General features: G+C 39.8%; 1 protein-coding gene across 4 annotated transcripts in view; it reads right to left on the bottom strand.

Moving 5' to 3' along the window:
- CCDC168 (coiled-coil domain containing 168) overlaps window positions 1–23,392 on the bottom strand; it is a 38,476-nt gene that overhangs the window by 13,164 nt on the left and 1,920 nt on the right. For 2 of the 4 annotated variants that reach the window (XM_029936466.1, XM_029936465.1), the window contains exon 4: window positions 20,761–20,896. The exons of 1 other annotated variant lie outside the window; for it this stretch is intronic. In XM_029936466.1, the coding sequence (XP_029792326.1) occupies window positions 20,761–20,896 (136 nt within the window). Of the gene's footprint in view, window positions 1–295; window positions 457–20,760; window positions 20,897–23,392 lie in introns of those variants that run through there. One more of the 4 variants, XM_029936467.1, reaches the window with a different exon arrangement.

The following is a 23,392-nucleotide window of genomic DNA, read 5'->3' as shown; positions in this document are numbered from 1 at the left end:
AGGCAGGTAGTACAGGTGTGCTGGGAGGTGGTGTCCCTTCCCCTGGCGGTGCTGCAGAATAACTTCCTGCCCCTCCCAGAGGGTGTTCCCACATGGTGGCAGGTGCTCAGGAGTGAGGGCCCAATATGACATGATGTCCTCCCCCCCCCCACTCCCACCCCCCACCTCCAGCATAATAGAGGGTGATCAGCTGACGGTCAATGTCATACTGCTGAGGTCCAGAATGAGGACAAAGTCATCACAGGAATCTAGCTTCTCAAAATCAGTACTTACTCCTGTATTTCATGACCTCTGGCATTATTGACCCCTCACTGCTGTTTAAGAACACTCTCTCCCTCGATGCCCTCCCAATGCTCTGGTCCTCTGCCAGTCTCATTTATAGGCTCCATTTCCTTCAACTCATCCTCAGTCATTGGTGTGCGATGGAAAGAGGATCTCCATGTCTCTACTCCTCTCCTGTGGGATGATGAGGCAGAATAAACTAAAAGGAGATCCCACCATGCAGTGGGGTCAAGCCCAAAGTCTGCTTTTCCTTCCCATTCTCCCAAAACAATTGTGCAAATCTACCGCAGGAATAAAATACATTGGTTGAGAAAACACTTCATGAAAAGACCATTTGACTTTATCTGATTTTATTTTTCACAAAATACCACAATAACAACCAGTTTTCCACTTGAGATGAATCTGGATAGGGTAACATCAATCTGGCTGAACTTGACTGAAGGACTCCAAGAGAGACCCCAAGACCTTTTCGGATGAACTCAATATATTGCAAGAATTTGAAATCTTTGCCACCACAGGAACTCTGAAGTTTGCCTTCTTTAAAGTTCTTGGGGGAATCGTCCAGCGAACGGTTTGAGGCATAATCTCCAGAGAATCTGCTGGTATACAGGCATAAAAGAATGGCTGGTTTTGTTTTCTTTCAGAATGGAAGAAGACGTCCTCTCGACGAGACTTTGATGGTAACTTAGGTTTGCTTGGGTAATGATTTGGTCTTTGCGCCTCATAATTACATACATTTTTCTTTCTTGTGCATTTCTCTTTATTCTGTGTATAACTGTAACCACAGTCCCAATGAATGTTGTTATTTCTAAATAAATCCAATTTCGCCTTCTTTCTTTCTTTGCTTCCAAGATGTTTGTAAGGTTTGCCTTGGCTTTTTGCAACATGTAATTTGATATTTGATTCCGTTAAGGGAGCTACAGAGTAGTTAGTTCTGTATCCTGTGGTCCATGAAGTCTTCTCTTCACCGAATGGAACGGAAGATGGTTTAGATGGAACACCTACAGCATTTAATGAATCATGGCACAACCAGCGGGGAAATGGCACTTTGTCTGATGACCTGTATTTCCTGCGTTTGTGGGATTCATAAGAGGGTGTCACAATTGAGGAATGTTCTCTGCAGCTTCTAATACGATGATGGGAACCAGAATCTTCCTTGCAAAATCGTTTCAAGTTAGTTTTGCTTTTTCTCATCTTGCAGAGATTTTCCAAAGGAATGCCTCTCTGTAATTCAAAAAGAATGTTTTGGGATTCCTGACTTAAGTAGGGGCTGGCTTTTAAAAACAGACATTCTTCACTCTCATGTACTTCAAGAGCTGAGCATTCCTCCAAGTTGGCTGGGCTCTGAATATTTGTCTGACTCTCAGTAAAATCTTCAGAAATCTGAATTGAATGGGAATCAACTAAACTGGGAGCAGTTTCCTGAGTGTTCAGAGCAAAAGATTTATATGTATTTGTTTCCTGAAACCACACATGACATTGTTTCTCTTTCTCTGGAGTCACATGAGATTTTGACTCTGAAAGAACTGTACCATCTTTCTGCGCTGTACTCTGTTGATCAGGGTTAGGAGCACACACATGGGTAGGCTCAAGGAGTTTTTTCATCAATGGTGAGTTTTCATGAGGGCTTTGCTTTTTGGAAGAGATGTGCTGTTCTAACAGTTCTGTGTCAATGCAAAGACCACCACCACCTTCTCCTCTGTTATCTATATTTTTACACATTGCAACTGTGTTTAACTTAAGAGTATGTTTGGGAAGTGCATTTGGTTTAGGGAACATACTTTTGCCTGGAAACCCCAGGAGAAAACTAAGGTATTTGTATCGTAAATCAAGATCTATTTGATGAAGAGATTTTTCCTCAAAAAGTAACAAAACTTTGTTTTTTTGTTTTGGTACTTTGACACCAGAATTAACAAATTTAGATAAAGGTTTCTTTGTACTCTGAGCACCAGCCATTGTGCAAGATTCTCTTACAATTCTGGGAAAGGCTTTCATTTGAATCTCTAATGTTTTTATAGAAAAGTGTATGAGAAGTTTGTCTTTTTCTTCTGCTGAGTAGTTTTGAAGGATAGGAGTCAGTAGCATCTCGTTAGCAGAAGTCACTGACGATGCCCTACTTTCTAGCTTTCTAATAGTCTTTCGGTTTGTAACGATCTCTTTGCCATCACTTGAAACACTGACAATCAAGGTCTTCGTACAGCGGACAGGAGGTGAATCCTTGGAGTATTTCTGTTTCCAGTTAGGTTCAATAGTATCAATCCCTTCTTGAGGCAAAAAGCACACTGTTTTATGTCTTTGATATAGCCTCCCACTGTTATGTTCTGAAATAGACTGTTGTAGATAAAGGTTGAACTTTTGGAAAGATATTTTTGCTACCTCTGGTATCAGATTCAGTTTTATTTCAAATGCTTTTGACTCTAAATGATTTGTGAGCTTATTGTTTTCTTTGGGAAGAAGATGTTCTAAAATGGGTTTTGGCTGCAATTTGGGAGGTTTTATCATGCATGTTATATCTGGACTTCCTGCAAAAGATGGTGACTTCCAAGCATCAGGTTTATGGGCTTTTACATTTTCCAGTATATCCTCACAAATTTTGTCTTGAATCATATTTTTTATCTGAGATTCAAAAATATGTTTAATTGCTTCATAAAGAGGAAGTATACTTTTGGCACTTAAGCTATCTGCCACTACTTTCATTTCATTACTTTTAACTTGAGGTGGTACAGGCTCAGTTCCTAGAAAAGCTTTCTGTTGCTGGACCTTTTGTGTGGTTGTGTCCTGGACAGATTTGTTCTGGTCCTCCTGTTCTGGTCGCAAGGCACCCTCCATGGTATTGAATAGCTCAGCTTCATGTCCTGTTTCTTCTACTCCTGGGGGGGAAATATTCATACGTAGGGTACTTTCCATGTGGGTTTCTACACTGCCCTTCAGATCATCAGAAGTGAGCGGATGCTCTGTGGGCATTGGAATGGGTTTTGGTGCCTTTTCTTCTTCCTCAGTCATAATCAAGTCAGGTTTGTTTCTGATCCTTGAGCTATCAAGCCCTGGAACAACACTTTCCTCTTTTGTTTGTGGAATTAAAATGTTTTCCTTTGTTTCACTGCTGAGGTTTGCTTCTGATTCTGACAGTGGGAAGAAGAGAAGACACCCTTCTTTTACAATGCTTGAGCTGTTCTTCTTAATTTCACTAGTGTTTGGTGATTTCTGTTGAAAGTCGGAAAGACAGAATGTCTCTTCTCTTTCTAGGTTTGTCTCTGATTCTACTGTTTCTTCGGTCTGAGATGAACTCATCGAAGAAACAGAAAGACTTCTGATACATATTCCTGAGACAGCTTCACACCACAAAACGGTTTTCTTTGGTCTGCTGAAGTCATACTCTAATTTCTTTCTATTGCTTGGAGTACCACATCCTGTGTTATTAAGAGTCTGTGAAACTGGGTGATTGTGGATTTTCATAGTTAAATATTTGGGGCTCAATTCTCTTTTCAAATCTGCTATTGTTAATCGGCCTTTCCAGCCTTCAAATTTGAGAGAAAGAGGAATGTGGGCATAAAATAAATCCAGAATATGTTTTTGAAACATTTTTTGTGGCTGAATGTTTTGTTTGGCACCAAGGACTTCTAGGTCCTTTTTATGTTTTGATTTGATTGGGCAGCTGTTTCCCAACCGAGTGATCACCTGAGTGTTAATTGGAGATTCCTTTGCCTTTGGAGATGGAGCGTTCTGGTTTACAGTATTTCTTGCGTCCCTTTTTATGTTCTCCTCCAGATTGACAATGATGCATTTGTGCATTTTTGTTTTGTCCTTTTCTACACAGATAACTGTGTTTGTGTCTGTTTTTAATTCCCCTTTTTCCATTTCTAATGGTTTTTGCTCCAGATTGAAAGTGGTACTAGTGTCATTTTTTTTTCCCTCCAGATCTTCAGACTGAACTGGAAAAGTCCGGTGGGAGGAAAGAGACTTCTGAAATGATTCTAGAATGCATTCCTCTTGTTCTGGCTCTGGCAATGCCTGCTCTTTTTTCCCTCCTAGGGTATCAAACACTGTAATATCCACGTGTGTTCCTGGTAGTATTTGTATTCTGGGGTACCCTGTAGTTTGCTTGCATACATCTCTTTCAAACGGCGTCTTCTGCCTTCCATTTTTAAATGGGAATTTAAGAGAAAAGTTGGAGTCCAGGCAGGTCTTAGGTCCACTTCCAGATGGTAGCACCACTTGCTTTTTCATGACAATCTCTTGTTCTTCTGTAATTGGGGAGGTATGTGACTCTGTGATACTCATTTTCTCAAGTGATCCCTTTGTCTGTGAGGCTAATGCTTTGGAAGAGAGCGTGTTGTTCATTTTATCATGATTGTGTACCTCTTTCTCTGGCTTTTCAGATGTATATGAATTTGAAGATCCTGGAGATGCTTTGAATAAAGTTTTTTGTTGGTGGGCATCTTGCTCTGAAACAGAAAATCCATTTGCACATACAGGGGTACCAAATGTGACATGTATTTCCTTGGATTGTTTCCTTGGTGGTGAAATGAAACACTCAGGACTCATTTTATGGTTTATATTATCCATGATTTCAGTTTCTTTCTTCAGGTTTCTCTTCTTAGCTGGATTCATTGTGGGGTAGGAAAAAAACGTAGTAAAAGTTTCTGTTTTGTATTTTTCTGGTCGAGCCTCTTGCCCTGTAAAGAAATATTCCAGCCTTTCCCCACTTACGGTACCAAATCCTGTTAAATAAATGTCCTCATGCTGTGAATTTAAAACTAACGGCCTCAAGTCTCCTTCAGATTTGACTCGTGGAGGTTCATTCCTTCCCTGTACACTGATCATGAAGTTGGAGGTCCACGGATGCCCCTCCTCTTCCTGTGGCACAGAGCATTTGGCTTTCTTCACAACGATTTCACTATTACCAGCAACTACCTCTGTAACTGCTGTTTTCTGGGTATCTGATGATTCATGGAGATTTTGCTGGAGAGAAGATCCTATAGGTCCTGGTGCATCTTTGTCTATTTTGTTCCCTGAGTCTAGATAAAGGGGAGGTGCTGATGGGACAGAAAGGAAAGTCCTTGTCAGAACAATAGGTGGCTCCTCTTTACCTTTGCACACATTTTCCTTTTGTTCTTTAATGTTCAACACAAATTCCTTTGTGTTAAAGATACGTGAAATTGATGAAATCCTGGCCTCTCTGGGATGCATCCTGATCCTCATATCTACTGTTTTCACTTCATACTTTTTTTCTTTCTGTGACATATGTTGTTTTCTTTCTCTTAGATCACACACTTTCTGTGTATCTGCACTCTTCTCTGTACCCGATAATCCTGAAAGCATGCATGGAAGTAGAGAGGGTCTCCTAATTCCAAGCCTTTTTTCATCTACTTGTGTTCCTTTATCCAATGTAAGGTTAGCTGAAGGCTTGGAAACATAAACTTTTCTGGGCACTGTGCAGAGTGGTTTGCCTTGACCTTCATGTTTCTTTTGTTCTTGCCCTCCAATGATCAAATGCAGTTCTGTTTTATGGAGCATATGTGAAGGAGGTGATTTTTTTGATTTCAAAATTATATCTGTGGTGTGCATCATACTTCTCATAGTTTTTTCTCTGTCCTTCTCCTCTTCCTGCAGCATATGCTGTTTCTCATTTTGACTATCTTGCATGACATCACCACTGATTGCTTCTGTATGTACTATTTCTCCAGCATTTGATACTCTCTGCACAACAGACCTTGTAGGTACTAGCATTTCATCATCTACCCGTATTTTTTTATCCAATTGGAGGTCAGAGAGAGACAATGATGGCGAGGAAGAGTTAGCCAGAACCACACCTGACTCATCATTACTTTCTTGCATCTTCTTTTCTTGATGTTTGGGGAACACAAGGTTTACTGTTTCTACTCCATCCCCTTCCTCATTTGGGGGAATATAATGTTTTCCTTTTTGTGGGTTGATTAAAATATTTCTAGCAATTGGCTCTACACTTTCCATGTCCTCAGAATTTGATGGTTCTTCTTTATTTACTCGGCTCTTAGGTGAATCTGTAGGTGCAGGTGCTATTCGCCCTGAGGACAATGATTCTTGGAGCTCAAGATGTGGCACATCATTTCTTATTATTCCTGGCTCACCTTCCTCATCTTTTATTGTGTCCCATTTAAAATGAGTTGAAGAAGTGATAAAAGGATGGATTTTGCTCAGAAGCACAATTGTTTTTTTATAATCCTCTTGCCCCACTTTCACTTGTTCTTTGATGTTTACTTGCAGTTTCTTTGTTTTGAGTATAAGGAAAAGGGGTGATTTCCTTGCCCTCAAAACCATGTACTTGGGATCCATTACATCTTCCTGAAAACTATTTGCCTTATCCTCTTCTGTCTGTGTCGTGTATTTTGTTCTTTTTGAATTGCTTGAGATGCCATTCAAAGGTGGCACTGTATATTTTAATTTCTCAGCATTTGATGATTCCTTATGCCATGAGGGTGGAAGAAAGGGTCTTGTTATTCCTTTCTTCTCTTCCTTGCCTTCTATACCTTTGTTTAATTTAAATTGAAGTAGAGAAGTTCTTGTCAGAAGCTTATCTAGTTCACTTTTTCCCTGTATGTTTCCTAATTTTTCTTTTATGCTTGTAATTTGGGAGCCACAACTCCCAGAAGTATAGAGTTCAGGGGGAAGTGGTAATACCTTTTCCTTGGAAGTTGTGCCTTTGGGATACATTCGATCTTTCATATTTACTATTTTTCTTCTATCTTCTCCTTTTTCTGGCTCATACTCTTGTACTACTTTTACATCCTTTGAGATACCATCCCCAGTTGACTTTATATATGCTATTTTCCCTGCATCAAATGATTTCTGTAGGTGTAGTTGTGCAACAGTAGATCTTGTTATTCCCTGGACGTCTTCCTCTCCTTCTATTCTTGTGTCCAATTCATAGTGAGTTAGAGAAGATTCAGAAGCCCAATGTGTGGGCAGAACTACTTCCTGTTCACCTTTACCTCCTCCATCCATTCTCTCCTGCTCTTCACTTTCTGGATCCACTTTCACCTGCTCTTTAAGACTCAATGGTATATCCTGTGAAAGTATTTTCTTTCTTTTAAAATCTATATCGTTTGGATCCAGCATGTCTCCCTCGGTTGATATCTCTACATCATTCTTTTCTTTCTGTAGCATATATTCTTTTGCCTCTTGTACATCACCTGTGATATCATCATCAGTGGACTGTTTATTTGCTTTTTTCACTGCATCTGATGATTCCTGATGTGATAGTTCTGGAAGAGAATGTCTCGCTACTTTGGTTGAAGAGTCTGCTGTTTTAAGTCTTGTATCCAATTTTAAATGGGAAGGAGCAGTTATGTTAAATGGGAAGGAGCCAACCTTGGTCACAGGGACATTTAGCTCCTCTTTAATTTTTTGTATCTTTATCTCTTGCTCTTCAATGTCCAGCTGGGTTTCCTGTGAAGCTGGTGATTTCTTTTCCCTAAAAGATATGATGTTTTCCTTTTTTACTCGCTCCTTTTCCTCCTGCATTATCTGTTCTTTGGCTTTATTTATGCTGTTTGAGATACCACCATAAATAGACTGTTTGTATGCTATCTTCTCTGTATCTGATGACTCCTGGAGTTCTGGCTGTAGAAAAGAGAACCTTGTTTTTATTAGCATGACTTCTTCCCTTTTTGTGTTTATGTCCACTTCTGAGTAGCATGGGAAAGAGATGGAAGTACGAGATGTGTTCTGAGTCCCAACCTGATTATCTTTATCTTCTGGTATGTTTTTCTCGTTTTCTTTACTGTTCCACTGTAATTCCTGTGCAATTGGAGACTGTTTTGCTTTCAAAACTATTCTTTTGGGTTGCTTTATTTCTTCCAAAGCCATTTCTACTCTGTCTGTCTTTGGCATATATTTTGCTTTTTTTATACTGCTTAAAATATCATCAGTTGGCCCCTCACATATTCCCATTGCATCTGATAATTCCTTGAGTGTCAGTGATGGAAGACAAAATCTTTTGATTCCTGCCATGAGGACCTCCTTTGTTCCAGGAATCCATTCCAGGTGTGGCAAAGAAGGAATGGAAGCATGGCGCTTATTCTGAACCATGTCTAGATCACTTTTATCTTTCTGCATTGTTTCCTCTTGTTCCCTGTTCCACTGTGGTTCTTGTCCATGCAGTATGTATTTCAAAGGTGTTTTCTTTCCTTTAAAAGTGACACATTTGAGGCCCATTATGTCTTTCACATATACTATATTTTCTCCATCTTCCTTTTCTTTTTGTGGCAAATGTCTTGATTCTATGACACTGCTTGAACTATCTCTATTAGTTGACTCTGCAAATAGTGTTTTCCTGACATTTGGTGATACCTTGACCTTTAGCAGTGGAAGGCAGATCTTTAGTATTACTGACTTATCTTGCCCAACTTTTGTTCTTGAATTCACATTAGTATGTGATAGAGACGGTAAGGAAGCACACAAGCTTGTCAATTTCACACATGATTTACCTTTACCTATCTGCACCTTGTTCTCTTTTCTTGTAATGAGCAAGCCGATGTTTTCTGTACTTCGTATGTAATCCATGGTGCTAACTACTTCTTGTGATGCCTTCTCTTTATGTGGTATCTTACTCTGAAATATATCCCTCAACGTGAGAGAAGCAGGCTTTGGAGAAATCTGGTGTATACATTCTGGTTGCTCTTCTTTTTCCTCAACAAGCAAGCCAATTCCTTCTATATTTGAAGTGTGGTACACTGGAGCCTTCAAGACTTTCTTTACATATGGCAGTTCAATCTGAAGTACATCCATCGAAGAATAAGAAACAGATGTTCGAAGAGACTTGTGTGTACTTTCTTTCTGAGGTTCTTTCCTTCTTCTATTATGCAAGTTAACTCCTGAGCATGAAGGTTGGTCTACTGGAGTATCTGTTTCATTTGATACTTTGTCTACCACTGAATTCAAAACTTTTGAACTCATTCTTTTTGCTGAGACATTTTTCTTTAGCGTTTCATCATGGAGTTGATGCAATAGGCATGAAGAAATGAATTCCAGAATATTTTCTTTATTCTTGTTAGACCTATGTAGTTGCTTTGCCTTCAGTTTTTCAGAAAAAAACATTTTCTGTTCATTTAATCTTAATGGACTATCAGTTAACATTCGTTGCTCTTTTCTCCATGGATTTACATATAAATTTATAGAAATTCTTACATCTTCCTTCCTTGTATTTACTGCCTGTGTTATCTGAAAATGGTTATCTCTATTTGGGCAAGATAGAGAATCCACAATACCTTCAGGAGTGTCATCTGGCTTCGCCTCTCCTTTCTGCACTGCAGATATATTTTGCTGGGCTGCCAGATTGGTATAAAGAAACTTCTGTCCTTTTGAACCTTTTAAGATACCAGTTTCTTCTATGTCTTCTTTTCTCAATAAATGTGAAATATTTTCTTTGTTAGTGTGCATGTCTTCCTCAGCTACCTTTCCTGTGTTTTTCAAATGAGGAGGTTCCATAATGGGGTAGGCAACAGACTCCAGATTTGTCATTGAAATACATCCTTGTTTCGGCAATTCTTGCTCCTTCCAAGTCTTCTGTTGAGAAGCATCCAACTCTGTAAGAAATATATTCTGTCCTTTTGAACTTAATGAAGCATCGGTTTTCTCTGATACTTCTGTCCCCCATGGAACTGAAACCGAACATTCAACGACGTCTCCATCTTCTTCCTTCACTCTTTGTGCAACAAGGAAATCACATTCCCTATGTGTTCTAACTCTTGGGATATAGAACCTAGGGTAATCGATTTCCCTCTTCTGGGAAGCTAGACCAGGGTATACTTCTCTTTCCAACGTTCCTCCTATTTTCACTTGGTCAAGTTCCTTCTTCACTTGTCTAATCACGAACTGATCTCTACATTGTGAGAAAATGTCTGGTAAAATAGTTTGGCAATTTTCTTTTTGCACACTAATGCATCGTTTCAGTGTTTTGATATTTCTTGATACAGCATTCTTAGTATCAGTGGACACTGAAGATGACATTTTTCTTTTGTTTAGTGATTTCTCTAGCTTTAGCTGTGGAGGATTGTATATGGGATTTCTTGGCCCTCCTTTCTCCCTCTTTACTTCTGTAAATTGTTTAGTTTGAAATGAAACAGTCCCAGAATCACAAATAGTGCTCAGGAAAATATCTGTTCCAGTTTTATCTTGCTGCAACTCCTTCTGCTTCTTAATGTTACATGTCTGTTCCTTTTTGCTTCTTCTGGACCTACATCCTATAGTATGAAACACCTGGGAAACAGGTGGCTTCTTTGCCTTCAAGTTTACCCATTTGGTATGCATAGTGTTTTTCACATCTGCTGTTTTTGCCTTATCTTTATGTTTTATGATTTGAGGATATACAGGTGTGCAGGCATAAGGAGAGCTAGTATTTGCTTTGTTTAAGGCATTTCCCTTTTCTGAAGTCTCTTCATAGATACCCCAGGTACTAGGACATGGCTCCATTTTTATGTCTGAAAAAATAGGCATGGAATCATATATGAATTTGGGGTCCACATATAATACAGTATTGTCTTTCTTTCTGTCTATCTTCTTTTCCTGTCGCTCATTATTGCTTAAAGCAGCATGACTGGTAGAATTAAGTGGTTGTGAAATCACTAGCCCTTCAGTTGGCAACTCCATATGTGTTGGTTGTGTGTGACAAAACCTTGATACTCTGTCTATCCCTCTTTTGAATCTGCTTTTCCTTTCGATGGCAGGGGTGTCCGGTGTGAAGTCAATAGTATTTGGAAATGTATTAGCCACATTTTTATCTTGCCTCATCTGTTTCATTTTGGTTTTTAAATTGGATCCAGGTTTGTTCCTGTGTTTTGTGGTAAACTGTCTTCTGATTTTAAGTATTTGTGAAATTGTTGGCTCCTTTTTCTTCATAACTGAGCATTTGATACTCAAGTTGATTTTCTCTTCAAATAACTGTACCGTGTTTATCTGGCTTTCAGAATCAGATAACATAGGTGTGAAGAAACCTAAAGGCCCCAAGAAAGTTGTGGCTGAGTTTTCCACTAACTCTGCCTCTTCCTCTGTAGTGTGACCATGCAGAGTTTTGTGAAGTGTTCTGTTATATAGAGTGCTCCTTGCTGTTGTATCAAATGAGTGTTTATCAGTCACTATCTTGGGTGGTGGAATGTCAGTTCCCTCAGCAGCAGAGAGTGATGCCTCCACCACACTTTCAATCCACTGCCTCTCTTTCATCTTGTACTGAAATGTGCACCCCTTTTTCCTTCTCTGGCTTCTTGTAACACACCTTGTGATATTAAGCAATTGTGAACTTGATCGTTTTTTTGCCTTCAAAGTTATGTGCTTGGGATTTATTATATTTCTCTTGCTTACAAACTCCAATGTGTAGCTATGGCTTTTGGGTACAGATGAATCAAGGCTGGCAAAATCTGAAGGTTTTAAGACTGTTCTTATTAAGTCCTTTTGATTCCATGCCCTTTCCCCTATAATAGGACTATCCCATTTTCTCCTAGGATTTCCATCCCACAGAGTGCCACATTGTATTGAGCCAGTCTCTGATTTCCTTGCTTTTGGCAATGGACTCTTTAGACCTTCAACATATTTTATTCCTTCTTGAGTAGGAAGACTTTTTTTTGCTGTTTCAACTTGAAGAAAATTCATCACGTGTCTAGAAACAGGTTCCAAAACAGTTTCTCTAAAGCATTTTTCTTGTCTCATGTTTTGTGCTGTACAAGGCAAGTTCCACGTCCTTCTGACTTCAGAATTATTCAATTCAGATTCTGATTGGTAAGAACCAGGATTTTTCATTTGATGGGCACTGAGGCTGTAGTGTTGCCCATAGTGTGGAACTGAGTCCAATAACATTCTCTGGATATTTTCCTCTTCCTTTTCATGTTGCACATCCCTTCTCATTGTGTTGCTTGATCTGTTTTGTGTATCAGTTGAGCTGGCCTTCCATGTTTCTCCATCACATGGTGATTTCCTTAGCTTTGCAGACATATGGTGGTGTAGATTGACTCTTAGTTGATCCATCTCTGCTTCTGACGTGCTATGCATTTCAAGACCTATTTTGTTATCAGTTGAAACAGGTATGGGAGATAAAAATGCATTAGCTAAACTTTTATTTTTTAAGTTGCAGTCCTGTTCCTTTCTACAGTAGAGATTATCATGCTGGGTGGTATGAAGCATCTGTGAACAAAGCCGCTTCTTTGCCTTCATGGTTACACAATTGCGACCCATGAGATTTCTCCTTTTTGGAAACTTTAACACCTTTTCCTGCCTTATAGAGTCAGAGAAAATAGAGGTTGTGGACATTGTTAGTAAATCTCTTTGCAATTCTCTATGTTTCCTGGCGATGTGATGACTCATTTTCCTTCTAGAACTTTCATCACCCGGATCTCCAAGCACTGAGCTCCCTGATTTGGTAGATAGTATATTTTGATCAACTCTGTGCTTCACTACTTTTTGAGTTTTTATGCCTTCCCCCTTATCTTCAGGTGGTAGGGAAACTACAGTCTGAACACCCAGCTTCCTTGCTGCACTCACATTGGACTTGGTACTACACTCTGCTCCATCAGTTGAAAAGTAGTCAAAGACTGTGTTCCCTGATGTTGAACATGAAATCTTTTGACTGATTCTATGTAGTATGTCTTTTTGTGGTGGGATATTCTTCCTCAGCTCTTCAGTTTGAAATGGAATCAGAGGAGAACAAGTAGATTCCAATTTGTTTTCTGAAGCCAGTGTTTGTTGCTCTACTTCCTGCTCTGTAATAAACATACTTTGATCTTTCCTCCTTCCTGTACTACACAGGAAAGGTAGACCTGCCCCGAATAAAACTCCAACGCCCTCTTTTTCTTTGCCACTTTGCCATCTTGATTCCAATGTACTGCTTGAGCTGCTCCATTTATTAGAGGAATTTGGATGCAGTTTTTCCCCTTCGTGTTGTTCTAGCTGTGTAATACTGCTTTTATTCTTTAATGAGTCTCTCTTTGCTTTTGTTTTTTCATGTGTTTTGATGGCAGGTGAAACAGGTGTAGGTGATAGGATGGTATTTGCAAATCTATCTGACATACCTTGAGATATTTCTGTGGCCATGTTTCCCAAGATACAGCCCTGCTCCTTTCCATGGCTAAGAGTAGCAGATCTTGTGATGTGGATCATCTTTAAAATTGATGCCATCTGTGCTTTCCCTGTTCTAGACTTGGGGACTTGTGCTCCCTTTCTCCACCTTCTAAATTCAGATGAAGCCGGTGTGGAGAAATCCAAAAACTTCAAGGTTCTCCCTTGTAAGTCCTTTTGTAATTTTGCCTTTCCCTCTGGAATAGATCGAGCAAGTTCCCTTCTAGGACCTCTTTCAGATGGGATGTCACTCTGTGTTGTAATAATTGAAGATTCACGAATGGATTTCCCTAGCTCTGGAGATAAAATTCTCGGGGTCTTTGCATATTTTAAGCCTTTCTGTGCTTTTGTTCTTTTTGGTAGCTTCTCAAGTGGAAGTGAATTCAAGATCGCGCAAGAAACACAATGCAATATGCTTTGTGTGAAAAGTGCTTGTTGCTGCAGCTCCTGAGCTGTGTTATGTGGTTCTGGGATTTTTTGCCTTGCTGAATTCTCTGGTTCTAGTTCTGATTTCACACTGTGAGGCTCCTCCATGTTACCAGCAATGAAACTTAAGTGCTGAGGACTCCATGGGGTTGCTTCCTCATGTTGGCCTTTGACCTCCTTCATGCCTCTGGAGACATGGCCCCTCCTGTCACTGGAAATGGCACAGCTGGCTCTCTCTCCATCTGGTGATTGCTCTTGCTGTTGCCGTTCATGACTAAATCTCATTGTCCGTGACACATCTGACTCTGCTTTTATTGTATTATGCATCTTCATGTCAAGTGAAACAGGCATAGGAGAGGAAACGGCATTTAAGGCTATGTCTGCCATGGGTTTACTTTGTTTCATTATGATATTGAAGTTGCATTTGAATTGCCTTCTGTGGCTTGGAATGCCATGTTTTGGAATATTAAGTGTTTGGGAAATCGGTGCCTTTTTTGCCTTCAAAGTTACCCTTTTGAGATTCATTTTATTTCTCTTCTCTATGTATTTTAAATTGTTTCTCCTTCTTTTCAACATAGGTAAAGCAAGTATGGATAAATCCAAAGACTCCAGAATCATTGCTGGTAATTCTTGAGCTAATCCATCTTTTTTCTCTGCAACAAGATCTTCCAGGACCCCAGAGTACTGCATATGAATTAAAGAGTCAACAATCTGTGATTTCAGGGTCTTCAGAGTTAAGTTTTTTAGACAACCATTCCCTGAGATATTAAATATTGGTGAAAATGATGGTTTCCTTGCCTTCATGATTACACATTTGGGACTCATTTTATTTTTTAAGGATCTACTTGTAAATGTCTTTCTCTGCCTTTTTGATTTAGACAGATCAGGTGTAGAGACCTCCAAAGACTCCAGGACAGCTGCTTGTAGGTCTTTTTTATATTCTGTATTTTCCTCTTCACCATGAGAGTACAGTTCCCCCATATGGTTCCCAATACTTGGGACACCGCCCCTCAATGAATCCATTAAAACTTGACCGATCAGTGAGTCTTTTGACTTTAGAGGAGGCAGCTTTGAACTTGCTATATATATTGCACTATTTTGTGCACGGTGGCTTTTCTCTGGCTTCTCTCCCTGCATTGAATCCGTAGGCTGCATTTGTTGTGGAATGTCTTGCTCTGTAACAGAGAGAACTTTCCCACTTCCTTGGTTTTCTGATTGATGAAGGTCAAGTTCCTTTCTCTGGCCTGAACAGAATTTGAAATGCTGGCTGTGCTGTAAAATTACTTTCAATGTTTCCTGTTCACTGTTTTCTTCTTCATCTTGAACACTGTTTTCTTTGGTGTCATCTGAAGTAATATTCCCTTCATGTGGTGATATTGCTTGCTTTATTTGCTGAGCACTGAGACTTCTTTCTCCTAACATATCTATTTCTCTTTTTATCTTGTTATATGTATTAATGTCAGGTGTAATAGTTATGAAAGAATACATTTTAGCTGCGGTTTTTTCACCATGATCCACCTCTTTCATTTTGGTTGTAGGGTTACACCCCAATTCTTTTCTATGGTTTGGGCTAAATGCACCCTTGATATGGACTATGTTTGAAACTGATGGTTTCTTTGCTTTTAAAAGTCCATATTTGGTATTCACTGAGGTTCTCTTGTCTGAATATTTGAAATTTCTCTCCCTTCTGGGTATAGATAAAGCAGATGGGCAGGAATCAAAAGTCACCGTGTCTTTCTTTTCAATACCACCAGCCTGTTCCTTTTGGTGATTTGCATCAGATGGGAGACCATATTCTCTTGCAGAAAAAACGATCTCTGCTTTCTTCACTTCCTCTGACTTTGGAGGTGAAAACCTAGCATAATTCTCTAGCTTTCCAAATGGAAGCTGATCCAGTACGGGGCATGAAGCAGAACCGAAAACAGTCTGTGTACCATGTATCTGTGGTTGTGTCTGAAGGTTTCGACTTTGTGGTTGTTTCAGTTCCTTGTCTGATTTGGCAAGGTCAAAACTCTCCTCCTGATATGCATTGAATATGAAGCCCTGGCTATTCTCTGGAGCTGGTGACACTTCCTGTTTCCCTTTCTCCTCTCCTCCATCTTTCATACTGTTAGATAAGGTACTCACAATATGATATGGGCAACATACGTTTCCTCCAGTTAGCAATTTCTCTTGCATTAGCTGCATATGATCAAGTCCTGTTACCCTCTGCGTTTTTGTCTCTACATTTAATCCGCTACTCATTTTGATGTTGGGCAAAATAGTCACCAGGGACTGAATGATATTGAGGAATTTATCTGCTGCATTTTTATTTTGCTGTGCCTTTTTCATCTTTATTTTAAAATTACATTGCAGCCCCTTGCTCTGCGTGCCATCAAGCACATGTGAAACTGATGGCTTTTTCCCCCTCACAGCTCTATATCTGCAATTCACTGTTACTTGCTTCCTTGCTAATTCTAATGTGTTTTTCTTTTGTTCAGATATAGAAACAAAGGGCTCAACAGAACCAGAGGAATGCGGGCATGTCACTTGCAAATCTTTTGGTAACTCTGAATTGTTTTCCACAAAATAAGAATCTGGCACCCTTTTAGGGTTTACACCAGATGGTAAGCCACACTCTGTCACCATGTTCAAACTTCTATCAAATGACGAGTTCTCTGTTTTGGGAGTTAGAATCTTAGGACCCACAGGGGCTGCTGGAGCATGTTCTGTTTGGCTGATTTTCCAGAGTTCCTCAGCTTCTCCAGGAGCCATGTGGAGGCCAGTCTGCAAAGCAGTTTGTGCAAGCCATCTTTGGTGCTGCACACCTTTCTCATTAGTAGGCAGTTCCTGGGATAGACTGTCCAATGCTGGGTACCATTTTTCAAGGTGGGTCTCCTTCCCTTGCCATGCATTGGGCCAGAGATGCTCCATATGCTGTGAAGCTGCTTCTAGCAAAGTTTTTTGCTCCACTTCCTTTCCATCTTTTGCTTTTTCTTCTTGGTCCTTCAATGCACCACACTTATCACAGAAATCAACATATTGTGGTCTCACTTCCTCTGCGAATTGCCCTTGCTTTAACTGAGCATGACAGAAGCTGTTTGTCTCTCCCTGTAATCTGCTACGTGTGGGAGAAAAAAGGCTATTTATAAAGTCATATGCCAATCCGTCAGCTTGGTTGATCTTCTCCGACTTGACCTTCAACTTGGAGTCCAATTTCTTTCTATGACCTGTGCTATTAAATACTTGTGAAATTGATGGCTTCCCTGTATTCATTGGTACAGAGTTGGGCTTCACTGGATTTTCTGTCTGTGAGAATTGTACTCCATTTTTATTCAGTTTTGAATGAGATAAAACAGGCATGTGGTAATTAAATGTCTCTGAATAAGTTGCTGGTAAATCTTTTGGTAATTCTGCCTTTGTGGCTGCAGAAAAGTAACCCATTTCCTTTGTATCATTTCCATAATCTAAAACATCACTTTCTCTTGTTTGGTTTAAAGTGTCTCCAATCAGTGATTTTTCTGATGTTGGACAAGGCATCTCAGCATCTGCTGTGCCTTTTAAGTCTGCTTGTGTTGCCAGACTTTTCTTCATATTTTCAACATGTGTTGCTAGGCGTTTCTTCATATTCTCAAAATGAAATAGATCCATCATCGGGGAGTAAGCAAACTCCACCAGGCTTTCTCTGGATGTAACTAGTTGAAGCATTTCTTCCTGTGTTTTCAGCTCCTTCTTTGGATTTGCATTCAATCCAAGGTTCCAGGGATCATGAAGGATTGCTTCTGGTTGAGCTTCTTCACCCCCTCTCTCTTCACCTTGAAATGTAGCTTCTTCTAGTGTGTTTCCGGAGTCATTTCCTTTCTTAATAAAATCAGAAGACTTTTCGTCCCTTTCATCCCCTGATTCCTCTTGGTTTAGCTTGGTATGACTGTGATTCTTCACACTGAATCTGCTGTGTGCTGTAAGACGAGGCACCGTAGACACGTGAGGGTAAGTAACATTCACAAGCACATTGGCCACAATTTTATCCTGCAGTGTCTGTTTAAATATGATTTTAAATTTGCCTCTCAATCTTCTCCTAAGACTTGGCATACCATGACTACTGATATTAGGCGTCAGTAAATTGGCTGGCTTCTTTACTTTCATAATGACAAGTCTGGGACTGAGTACCGTTTTTGCTCCTGACAATTTACTTCCGATTTTCTGCCTTTTGAAAGATGATAAAGAAAGCATGTGGATGATGAACAACCCCAGGGTGGCTGCAGGTAAAACTCGTTTTAAGTCTTCCTTTTCCTCTGCAATATGGTCATCTGGTGTCTTCCTGGGGCTTCCATCAAATGGGATATCAAGTTCTGTCATATCAATTAGAACTTCACCCACTGGTGAGTTCTCTAGCACCGTGAGAGGATTCTTCGGATCTGCAGTCTCTCTGCCTGTAGGTCTGTCTGTGCTTTGTTTTACTGGAACTTGAAATGGATCCATCGTGGGGCATGAACTAGTCCCCACAACGGTTTCTATAGAAAAAGTTTGTGGTTGTATCTCTTGCTTTTTATTTGGGGTTTTTATACTACCTGAACTGTTCCGTTTTATTTCAAATCTGACACATTTAGGCTTCTGCTGTAGTTGCAGGCTGACCCTGAAATCGTGTCTCAGCTGTGAAACTGCTTCTTGTAAAGTTTGTTCCTCTTCTCTCTCATGTTCTTGTGGCTTTTTAAATATACATATCTCCTCAATGTATTTTGCATCTGATGTTTTCTTTTCATCTGGTAATTTCTCCTGCTCTACCACTGAATGACTAACCCCTGTTGTTGATGTATTTGTCTTGGCTTTTAATCTGCTATGCATTTCCATATCAGGTGGCTCAGAAATGGTAGTGTTAGTGGCATTGTGAAATGTAGCAAATATTCTTTTATCTTGCATGTTTATGGTGCTTCTAGTGTTACATGCCAGTCTCTCACTTTCACTTAGGTTACCACATTCTGTTACATGAAGTATTACTGGTTTATTTTCCTTCATAATTATGTCTTCTCTATTCTCTTGAGTTTTTACACTTGCTAATTGCTCACTGCTTAGCTGCTCTTTAGTTCCTAGTGAAATCAGCAAATTGACCTCTGAAGTCTCCAGAACAATTTCCAGAAAATCTTTTTGCTTTTGTATATTTCTGTTTGGAAAGCACCTTTGTGGTTCTCGCAAACTAGTTGGTAACTCCTCTCCACTTGAAAGTCGAAGGTGGGAATTCTCTGTACTTTTTAGGTCTTCCTGAGTTTCCATTCTTCTGTTTGATTCCATTTCAGGAGAGGAAGCAAATTTTTGCCAAGGTTCTGATATAGCTTCTTCAAAAGGTGCCTCATGCTTTGGAATATGCAAGTCAGATGTTTTTTTACTATTGGGATCATGAAACTCTGCAAGACCAATTTCTTCTTCTTGTGTAATTGGGTCTTTAAAAGACTCTTTATTCTTCCAGTTCATTTCTATTAATGAAGAAAAAGGTGCTTTTAGTTCAAAAGTATTGACCTTGAAAGACTGTTCTAGCCAGGGTGGAAGTCTTGCTGAAATGCTTTTTTGTCCTTCATTTTCTCTGCCATGCTGTGTTACATTTTTAGCAGTATCTAAGTTTCCTCTTCTCTCAACAGACCCCACACAATTGACATTCTCTGCATCTAGTGACTTATTTTGCTTCAGCAGAGAATGTCTACATCCTGTTACAGCTGGCATGACTTTTACTAGTTTTTTTCTGGAATACTTCTTAATATAAGGAGGAGCAAGCTTGGAAACATAAAGAAGATGCAAAGCTGTATCTGATACACCTTTTCTTTGATGTAGTTCTTTCTTCTTAGCGTTATGCTTGCATCCTAACTCGCCAGGTTGTGAAGTGTGGGATACTGTGATTTGAAATACCGATGGAGTTGGTGGTTTCTTCAACTTTTGAGATGAAACTTTGAGACTAAGTTTACTTCTACTGTGTAATGCTTTTCTCCTGTTTTTCTGCCTTTTAAAGGTACGTGAAACAGGCACTGAGCTATATACAGAATACCAGTTTAATTCTGAAGAAATTTGTTGCTGGCCCTCTGGCTTTACACTCCTTATTTGGAACATCCCTTCTGCAAATGAATTTGGACTTACAGTTAAAACTGGAAATCTGAAATTCTTAAAAATAGCATTTTGCTCCTGCATTAAATGTTTAATCTTGTTTGAATCTTCAAACCAGACAGAATATTGGGACTCATGTAAGTGTTTTGTATCACACTTCAGGCCCTTGATTGAATCTTGAGTCTCAACAACATATGGGACACTGACCAAATGTTGGCTTCTGCCCATAACTTGGGTCTGGAAGGAGTCTTGTGTACTGCTGGAAAATGGCTTCCTAGTCAAATCTTGAGGCAGAGCAAAATATCTGTCCATGATATCAGGCTGGCTGTTGACCGATTCTTGGTTGTTGACCAATTGTTGAGCTTTACTCGTAAGTCTGTCTTCATAAAAGCCTTGTTTCTGAATTGCATTTTGTACTAGAAAAGAATCTTGTGCTTGGGCAGAAGTATCCATTACAACAGAATGCTGATTTTGAATCAAGGACTGTTGAGGTCTTGAGTGTGGATGAGTAGTTTTACTCTCTAATGTAGTTTTGGATTTTAAAGGAATTTGATTTCTCACATTTTCTTCCAGAAGTCTGACTTGGTCTCTGGAAAGAAGTAAGTGGGCAGGAGGACATGGTGCCACATCTAGACCTTCACTTTCTCTGGAATCTTCACTTTCTCTGGAGATGCTAGGACTTCTTGAAAAGTTAAAGTCAGAAGAAAACCCTGGATTTTTATTTTTATTGGTTTTCATTATTGAAAATAATTTCTTAGATGAAAATTGTACTGTTTCATGTTCACTTTCTGAAATTCCTCTATGGCTTAGAAAAAAATCTTTTACTTCCGAATGAAACAGTGGCAAAGATGAGCTAGTGCCATTTGAAGATGGCGTATGACTTTCACTAAAGAAACTTACTTGATGTTTACTTTCACTGGCACTTGACCATAGTACTTTATCTGCTAGTGAAACTCTATCTTCAAAGTTGCCTTCACTGTCTTCAGTTGTAAGTGATGAAGTCACTGTTCTTTCTGAAAAGTCATCAACTCTGAATCTAAGAAAACAGTGTGTAAATGAGTTGTCACTTAGGACATATTTCAAACAAGAACTCTCTTCTAGATTTAAGGTAACTCAGTATAGTATAAGAAAACATAGCTAAGTATAAAGATGAATTGAAAAGTCATTATTCACATCACAGAATAATTCATAACCTAGTTCCACTCATCTAATAAATCAATCCACTGACAAAGTAAAGTAAATTATTTTCATTTCTCAGAGAATGAGGGATTCTCACCTCAAAAACATATCCCAAAGCCTATTTTTTAAATTAATTAATTTATTTTGAGAGAGAGAGAGAAAAGTGGGGAGGGGCAGAGAGAGAGGGAGACAGAGAAGCCCAAGCAGGCTCTGCACTGTCAGCATAGATTCTGACACGGGGCTTGAACTCACAAACTGTGAGTTCATGACCTGAATGGAAACCAAGAGTTGGATGCTCAACCAACTGAGCCACCCAGGCACCTCCTCAAAGTCTATTTTCGATAACAAAGAATCTAAGTTGCAGCTTAAGATTACAGTATACCTTGGTTTGTGAGCATAATTTGTCCTGGAAACGTGCTTGTCATCCAAAGCACTGGTATATTAAAGTGAATTTCCCCATAAGAAATCATGGAAACTCAGATGATTAATTTCTCAACCCAAATATATTCATATAAAAATGATTACAATATGGTAACATTATACAAAATAATAAAGGAAATACAAAATATAAAGAAAAATAAGCAAATTAACCTGCACTTACCTTTGAAAACCTTCGTGGCTGGTGTGAGGGAGACAAGAGGAAGGTTATTGTGTAGGAAAACTCCCACTATCACTGATGGTATCACTGCTATCTATTGGCTCAATGGAATCTTTCTCTGCCTGGGGGCCATTGTATATGTTCACACGGATGTTGCCTATGGTATAGTACTAATACACTCTTGTCATCCACTGTATTGAATGTAACTGGCAATAAGGGAGCAGAGGAAAGGGTAGCCTGTAAGTGGCTGATTACCAGCCTCCTCAACCCAAGCTGACCCAGACATACAACCAAACCTTTTGTTTTAGTTCAGTAAGTGGGGGTGGGGGGGAGGAGTCCATATACACAAACCGCCCATGAGTGTAGCTCAGGATTGAAGGCAGAAATGGAGGGAACATTAGGCAAGTCTTTCCACGTTTGAAATAAGTGTCCTTTGGCCTCTCCCCAGCAATCTCAACTAGTCTTCGAAGCTTTAAAAAGAAATCCCCACCCTCCTAGGAAAAGACGGACAGGTCTATAGCCATGGTAACAAGTAAATACCAGTAATTGTAAGTCCGTTAAGTCATTCAATGGACTACAGTCATAGGACAGTCCTACAGTCATAGTAACAAATAAATACGAAATCTGTTTTTAAACCATTTTCTCAATGATAACTCACTTTGGGAGATATGCTTCTAAAACAACTGGTCAGTGATAGCTCCAAGCTTTGAAAGTCCTGTAATGGTGGCAGACTCTCCCAGGAACATGCCTCTAAGGCTGACATCAACCTCAAAACAAACCATTCCCCAAACCCTGATGGATGGGAGGTGAGCAGGACGGTGCCGGCCAGCAGGGCCCTCCCGTACTGATTGGTGGTCTCATCCTTCAGCGTCCCTTCTGCCACTCAGTCCTGAGCCTCACCTCTTTCCCCTGCTCCTCCCTCCTCTCTGCCCACCCCTCCACTTTTCTCTCCCACCTCGTAAGCAAGACAGAACTCACTCAGTGTTGGATGCGACACACGCTGACCAGTGTTGTGCACGGACTTCCAGTAATATTCAAGCAGTTTCACTTCCGAATAATTGAAGTGCTAGTTCTCTCCCCAGAAACAATTCTGGTACCAGGGTAAAGTGTTTTTTGCTTTCTTACAGATATCATTTTAACTAAGAAGCAATTTTTCTAACTATTTGTTTTGTTTGGTTGTTTTTTTATTATTGAGAGACAGAAAGAGACAGAGCATGAGCATGGGAGGGGCAGAGAGAGGGAGACACAGAATCAGAAGCAGGCTCCAGGCTCTGAGCTGTCAGCACAGAGCACCATGCGGGGCTTGAACCCACGAATTGTGAGATCATGACCTGAGCTGAAGTTGGACGTTCAACTGATGGGGCCACCCAGGCGCCCCTCTCACTGCTATTTGAAAAGTAAAGAAATGGAGTATCAGTGAGTTTAAGCCACGGCCATACTATCATTAAGAGGCAGAACTACGATACAAACTAGACTATTTTAAATTCAAACTTTGTGTCTCTTCACTACCATATATGCTGCCCACCACTAGGAGCCATATCTCTTCACTATAATCATCATAACTGATTGCACATGCCCTGACATTTCTTCTCTCCTTCTGTCTACTCATGTCCAGGAATGCCCTCCTTACCCTCCTAAATTGCTTTTTTTTTTTAAAGTTTATTTATTTATTCCAAGGCAGAGAGAAGGAGAGAGAGAAGTGCAGAGAGGGAGAGGGAGAGAGAGAATCCCAAGCAGGCTGCACGCTGTCAGCAT

This window comes from Suricata suricatta, chromosome 4 (genome assembly GCF_006229205.1).
Source record: "Suricata suricatta isolate VVHF042 chromosome 4, meerkat_22Aug2017_6uvM2_HiC, whole genome shotgun sequence".
In the NCBI taxonomy this organism is placed as follows: Eukaryota; Metazoa; Chordata; class Mammalia; order Carnivora; family Herpestidae; genus Suricata; species Suricata suricatta.
The sequence above is the reverse complement of the archived record's forward strand: the minus strand, read 5'-3'. Positions and strand labels throughout refer to the sequence as shown.